General features: G+C 45.4%; 1 protein-coding gene across 1 annotated transcript in view; it reads right to left on the bottom strand.

The window, feature by feature from the left end:
* Positions 1-486: 486 nt before the first annotated feature.
* Positions 487-7,359, bottom strand: part of LOC138946542 (proton-associated sugar transporter A-like) — a 9,183-nt gene continuing 2,310 nt past the window's right edge. The window contains exons 2-6 of the mRNA XM_070317983.1: positions 7,104-7,359; positions 4,953-5,045; positions 3,354-4,559; positions 1,451-1,626; positions 487-719 (exon numbers count right to left, since the gene is read on the bottom strand). The exon at positions 7,104-7,359 is cut by the window's right edge and continues 57 nt beyond it. Of these exons, the coding sequence (XP_070174084.1) occupies positions 498-719; positions 1,451-1,626; positions 3,354-4,559; positions 4,953-5,045; positions 7,104-7,359 (1,953 nt within the window). The 3' untranslated portion in view covers positions 487-497. The remainder of the gene's footprint in view (positions 720-1,450; positions 1,627-3,353; positions 4,560-4,952; positions 5,046-7,103) is intronic.

Genomic DNA, 7,359 nt, shown 5'->3' with positions numbered 1-7,359 from the left:
TATATCTTTAAATGTGGTGTAGTTGACAACGGAGGTCACACCGATGAGTTTAAATGTCTAAGCATGTTTTCAGGGTAGTCGTCATAGCAACAACCGAAGCCACCAGGTAACTAACCACTCCAGCGCAGCTTTTCCACGAGCAGCGCACATTTGGGTCTTATTTTAAATGGAGACCATGAAAGGTCATTAGTTCAAAGTTCAAAGTAGCCAATTGGTAGTTAGTCCTTCTACGACAGTTCAGGAGCACACGCTCAGGTCACATGTTTAATCTTGAATTTGAAAGGTCACACGTTGAAAGGCCAGGCAGCCAATTGGTAACTATAGTCATTCTAAGACAGTCCTTGAGCACAAGCTCGGATCACACGCTCCACCATGACCTTGAAAGGTCACACGTTCAAAGGTCAATGTGACCAATTGGTAACTATAGCCGTTCTAAGACATCCCATGAGCACGCGCTAGGATCACACGCTCCACCATGACCTTGAAAGGTCACAGGTTCAAAGGTCAAGGTATGTGACCTGGGTGGCGCAGAGGGCGCCGAGACTGCTGAGCACGGAGCTGGCGATGATGACGCTGGTTGTCGAGCTGACGGCGTAGATGATAGTTCCCATGGCAACGGAGAGGAGGAACTGGGCCAGGAAGACCATGCTGCTGACGATAGCCACGTCAGTGCCCAGACCTCGCACCTGCTTAGGGTCAGACTTTGGCCCGTGCTTGAACTGAAACACATGGACGGGGGGGAAAAGTGACATTTTGCCGTCGCCCTGGAATGTTGGCATAACTCGATTCTTGGCCATTTTGAGGTTTTTGTGCTTTAGACTAAATAAATCTCTAAAATACGATGGACAATGCATGATTTAACATTCTTTTATCTTTCTATCGATACCAGGTACAAATACAAACACTATTTCATAATGAAAATAATCAGTTTTGGTCTTCTGCTTAAAAGCTGTCTAACATGAGTTACGCCAAAATTGCGTGACGACGTCGATTTGTAGGTCAAGGTTGATTGACTAGGCTGAACTTGTGAGAAACAGAGAAGTAAAACCATGATTAATACTCAAAGCAACGGGCATTACATACACCTATGCCATGAAAACAACATCAAAAGTAGATGATGACGAAGTGAGCAACATTTACTGGACCAGACTGAGGTAATGAGCCATCAGCAAGTAGGCCAAGGTAAAGAGTGTAGTGTACATAATACAAACAACAAGCTTAGATAAAAAAATATATATATATACTCAACACTTGCCAGATGTGTGACAGTGATATTTGAAAGTACGGCAAAGCTTGCAGCGTACAAATTAAAGAAGAGAATTTAAACACCACAAAAAGTACAAAATAAAGAAGAGAATTTAAACACCAAAATAAAATAAAAATTCAAAGGGACTGTGAATACATATATAAATACATAAGAGTCGATGATAAAGATGTGTTCAACACTCACCAGGCCAGACGTGTGGTAGTGAGCAACCAGCAAGTAGGGCATGGTGAAAAGAGTGGCGTACATGATGCCAGCGGTAGGGGACAGCAACACTACCGCCACCTTGTCACGTGACGCCGCCATGATGGCCATTCCCACCGTGAACACTAGTTGCCCCACTACGTAAACTGTCTTTGCTCCTGTAAAAAATAAATATTTATATCACTATATCTTTCCAAATGGCCATCCCCACTGTGAACACTAGTTGACCCACTACGTACACCGTCTTCGCTCCTGTAAAAAAAAAATGTGTATATATCAATATATTTTTCCAAATGGCCATCCCCACTGTGAACACTAGTTGCCCTACTACGTACATTGTCTTCGCTCCTGGAATTCAAACAGTATAAATATCAATATATCCATCACATAGACGAACTCCGGAAATAACTCTGTCGGATCTGTGTTGTTTGTCTACGTTTGGCACCTCCATTGCTAGTGACAGGCGGCCTATAATACAATACAATACAATACAATACAATAACTTTATTAATCTCTAAAAGAGAAATTGCATTGCTGAGCTTTTGTGTCCGTAATAAAACATACATAAAACATTCAAAAATAAACATTTGTTCTTTGTCATTCATACATTCTTGTGTTCTTATACATTTCTTCAATTCATACATCAATATTCTATCATAATTATGTACATACAGCACGTGGGAAAGTTTGACTCAATGAAAGCAAGAGTATTCACTCTTTCACAACCAATACAAACCCGACAGAGTTATTTCCGAACATTAAGAAAAGTGTATATTGGTCAGCAAGCAAGCAATTATTCAACTGGTCAGCTGGCCAGCCAGTCAACCGAACATCCAACCAAGTAGTCAATTAAGCAAGAAAGCAAGCAATCACCTAGTCAATAGGAAGGTTTCCGCCAGTTATCTCTTTGAGGTTTTGGGTGCTTACAGAGTACCGTGCCCCTTGCGGGGGCATCAAATATCGAGGTCACAAGCAGGGTCAAGGGGAAGGTCGGCCGGGCGGACAGGAGACTACAATAGGAAGGTTTCCGCCAGTTATTTCTCTTTGAGGTTTTGGGTGCTTAGAGAGTACCGTGCCCCTTGCGGGGGCATCAAACATCGAGGTCACAATCAGGGTCAAGGGGAAGGTCGGCTGGGCGGACAGGAGACTACAATAGGAAGGTTTCCGCCAGTTATCTCTCTTTGAGGTTTTGGGTGCTTACAGAGTACCGTGCCCCTTGCGGGGGCATCAAACATCGAGGTCACAATCAGGGTCAAGGGGAAGGTCGGCTGGGCGGACAGGAGACTACAATAGGAAGGTTTCCGCCAGTTATCTCTCTTTGAGGTTTTGGGTGCTTAGAGAGTACCGTGCCCCTTGCGGGGGCATCAAACATCGAGGTCACAAGCAGGGTCAAGGGGAAGGTCGGACAGGAGACTATTGGTATGCAAGTCAACCATAAATCCAACCAATTAATCGCAGCACTTAATGGTAGCAAATGAAAAGAGACAGAGACAGAGAAAGTTAATGTCAATGTGAACTGCAAAATTAATTCAGAAAAAAACACTCTCAGCAGTAAACAGCTAGGTTGTAGTTTTGTGTTATGTGACCCAATGGTAAAGGTGATATTATCTCATGTAAAAGTCGGTACTGACCTGCGGTGGTAAAGATTAATGATTGCTCAAACCAAACGAAATTGCATTCAACACATGTCAGAAGCATCAATGTCACTTGTTCACACATACCATAAACATATATATACCACTCATACAATACAAACAAACCACTATGTATAGTAGGTTACACACCCCGAGAAAACTTTCCCATCTTCACCCAACACGTGATACACATACTCATCAACACACGACACCATACCACAAAACACAAGGAACATTCCACAAAGACTCACGGAATCTCCTGACGAGTCTCTCGATCAGCAAGGAATACGCAGAGCAGGACAAGGAGTATAATGACATGCCGAATGACCCCAGCCTGACCCCGTCGTCGTACGCGTTGTGTGCGTCACTTCCGGGAGGGGCTTGTGGGTCTCCGCGGAACACAGCCTGGCCGACAAAGTCCGTGAAGTAGAGCGAGTAGCAGACCAGAGACATCCAGCAGAAGAGATTCACCACACACAGAACCCACAGGCATCTAGGCATGTGGATGATGGAACGGAGATAGGTCCTGAGCGTCACGTCTGCCGAGATCTCTATTGGGGAATGCGGCTGCAGGTCCAGAGAAAGGTCCGTAGGCCCGTTGAGTTTTGTCTTATCGAAGATGCTGTCACCATGGCCGTTGTTGAGCTCATGGTTTCCTTCTCTGGTGTAGTTCTGCGTACCGTTGGGGATCATTCCTCTGTCCGCTTCAGGCATGTCAATGTCAGCAGAGGCTTTCCCGTTCAGCTGAAGGTTTTGGATGTAGGACGGCTCATGGGCGTGGTAAAAGTTGACGGTATCGTCAGAAGGGTGCTTGTGTGGAGCTTGTGGGAAAAGGTCGTCAAGAACATTATGGTCAGAAACGTTATTGTGTGGAAAAGTGGCAAAAGGCTGTCCAAAAGTGTCTCCGTCTCGTTCTAACCGTGTTTCCTCCAGGCGACGTACAGCTCCGTACATGGCGTGGTCGGCTGAACTGTCTATGTTCCTTTCTTCAGTGTCTTCGTCGTCGCTGTCTTCGTTGGTGAACTTCTTGTATTTGGACTTGCCAACCTTCTTCTTCTTTGTCTGCAGCTGCTCTTCATTGAAGCCCAACTCGCTGAGAGGAGTCTCTGTGAAGCTGGTGAGGGTGGATGCCACGCAGCCGATGAAGACCACAATGACGAGCGTGAACACAACTCGAATGTGACCTCCAAAAGCCTCGCCGAATGAGGTGGCGTTCCAGTCGATTCCTCCCATGACGTAACCGATGGTACCTCCGAGTCCTGCCATGACTGTGAACATGGTCAATCCTGAGGAATGGTCTTCAGGGATGCTGACATCCAGGAGGTAAGCTCGACACGGTGATTGGCAGGCGTCACAGTTGAAATCCAACAAAGCCACGCCCAGTATGGTGAGGATGATGCCTCGGAAGTGTTCCTCTGACAGTTGGAAAGGTTTGCCGGTTTTGTTTAATGAGGCATCTTCTGCTTCTGTAGTTTCGTTCACTGTGTTGTCTCTGTTGGAATATTTATTGCCGCTCGCCTGTAGGATATTTTCCGAACCGCTCATTGCCTGTGAGTCTCTCCTTCTTCTGCTGTTGCCTACTTGCAGCTGGTGTGCGTGCCTTGGGTACCTCTTACTTGTTTCTTTTCTTTTGCCAGAGGTGTAGCGTGTCGTCTGTCCTTTTCCTCCAGACTCTCTCTGCCTGAAGTTATTCGAAAACTGGTCATATGACTGCCGTTCTGAAGTTATATCACTGCCTTTTAACATCAGGTCAGGGTAAGTTTCGTGGTTTGTGTTTCGTGCTGTTTTCTCAAAGTGGCGTTTGTGTCCAATCATGCCATCTTTTTCAGGCTGGCTGGAAAATGCATGACGTTTGCTAGCGACGTTTTGGGATGAAAGGTTGAGTTTTGCGAAGTACTTTGGGTGATGCAGAGTGGCTGTCCCATTGTCTCCCATCCACAGACCTGCGAAGAGCAGAAGATATGGTCATTAATAATGTTGTTCTCTCTAACTTCTCTCCTATTTTGAGCGCACGCTCTTCTGGTGAACACGTTTATTTGTCAAGCTAATCAAAATCTGACACAGTACATGACCGTGTAAACATGAGGAGAAAAATATGTAGTACGTAAAAGAAATGTTCTGCAAATAAGTAAATCCAAACAATGTTCACATCATTTCACGATCACGCGAGAAGCCTTTGACCTCATAATTCTGCCTGCTTCAAAGGTATGCATTAATAATTAAACTTAACTGCTCGAGATTAACCAAAAGAAATGAAGCAGGCAAACAAAAAACGTATTTCCAGAATTAAAAAGCGAAAATATAAATACTACTTTATCGAATGCTGTTTAACGGTAACTTTTTTTGTTTTGATGTCAGAGATGCATGTTTGGGATTTGTCACTATTTTTGTACATCAGCGTCTCTGATATCTTGATTGGACCCTTAAGCTCCTGACGCTATCCACACCTTATCATTATCTCATCAAAGTGAAAAATGACACTGTCTTCTTCTTCTTCTGCGTTCGTGGGCTGAAACTCCCACGTACACTACGTGTATATTTTGCACGAGTGGAATTTTACGTGTATGACCGTTTTTACCCCGCCATTTAGGCAGCCATACGCCGCTTTCGGGGGAAGCATGCTGGGTATTTTCGTGTTTCTATAACCCACCGAACTCTGACATGGATTACAGGATCTTTTTTGTGCGCACTTGGTCTTGTGCTTGCGTGTACACACGGGGGTGTTCGGACACCGAGGAGAGTCTGCACACAAAGTTGACTCTGAGAAATAAATCTCTCGCCGAACGTGGGGACGAACTCACGCTGACAGCGGCCAACTGGATACAAATCCAGCGCGCTACCGACTGAGCTATATCCCCGCCCCATGACACTGTCAGTATCAGCGACATTATCAGATGAAGGCGTCAAGGACGTGTCAAGACAACTATCTGAGATTTGCCGCCCATTGTGTTCCACTGCAAACCCCGCGACGCTAATAACAAAAGTTGATGACGTACTTTTCACGATGACATTGACAATACACTATAAATCATGTCATCCTATACGTATTACCATTCTTAACAAGTCAGCAACAGGCAGCCGAAAGTTTGATTACGAATTTACCAAAAGTGGTTTCTGTTGTGTTTTGTTTTGATGTTTAACCACTGATGTACGTATACGATGGTTGTTGCTTTTTTCATGTCCCCTCAACCTATTGGCTACTCGGGACTGGCTCAATTGTATTTCCTCTCTAAGTTGATATGGTTATTTCCCTGTTTAAAACCAGAACATTAAGGTTTATGACAGGAACGTGAAGAAATGTCCCATAAGCGCAGATCTTTAATTAATACTATAGTTACTTAAAATCTTCTTACAAAACCTTGCTTGATTTACTCTAAAAAGTGTTATTCTGGGGGGACGCATACACACTTGAATACAGTGTGAGTGAGGTTTAGGCAAAATAAATTGGGAAACATCCGATTGTGACATTTTAGTTTTTCTCCAGCTATTATTCATTCTCGAATTAACCTTCTAATGAAATCGATAAAATTAAGAAACGTGCATGTGATCTCGTCAATGCCTGATTTTTCTGAACAGATAAACAAAACGCTCACCCACCAAGGCTTCCCCATCAGACACACACACACACACACACACACACACACACACACACACACACACACAGACACACACACACACACACACACACACACACACACACACACACACGCACGCACACACACACACACACACACACACAAACGCAAACACACAAACACACACACACACACACACACACAAACACACACACACAGAATCAAACACAGATACATACACAACTGCCCCGGCCCCCCACACCCACACACACACACCCACACACAATTGGCCTCCCCCCACACACACATCCACATACACACACAGCCTTCCCCTCTCACACACAAACACATTCTCCCCAGCCCCCAACCCCCCCCCCCCCCAAAAAAAAAAAAAATGTCACCCCCCCTACTCACACACACACTCACCAAGCGCTTCCCCATTGGGCACCAAAGCCAGCCCCAGCACAATGCCCACAGACATCACGAGGATGAAAGGCCTCCGTCTGCCCAGCGCCATCGGGCACCGGTCGCTCAGCGAGCCCATGAAGGGCACCAGGAAAAAGCCTAGAATCGGACTGAGGCACCAGATCATGGTCATGAGGGACACGGGCACGCCAAGCTTGAGGAGGATGGGGCTGACGAAGGCTGTCTCTGCGGCGTAGCACAGTTCTATGCCGCACAC

Source organism: Littorina saxatilis, linkage group LG14 (assembly GCF_037325665.1).
Source record: "Littorina saxatilis isolate snail1 linkage group LG14, US_GU_Lsax_2.0, whole genome shotgun sequence".
Lineage (NCBI taxonomy): Eukaryota > Metazoa > Mollusca > Gastropoda > Littorinimorpha > Littorinidae > Littorina > Littorina saxatilis.
This window is presented reverse-complemented; position numbering and strand designations above follow the sequence as displayed.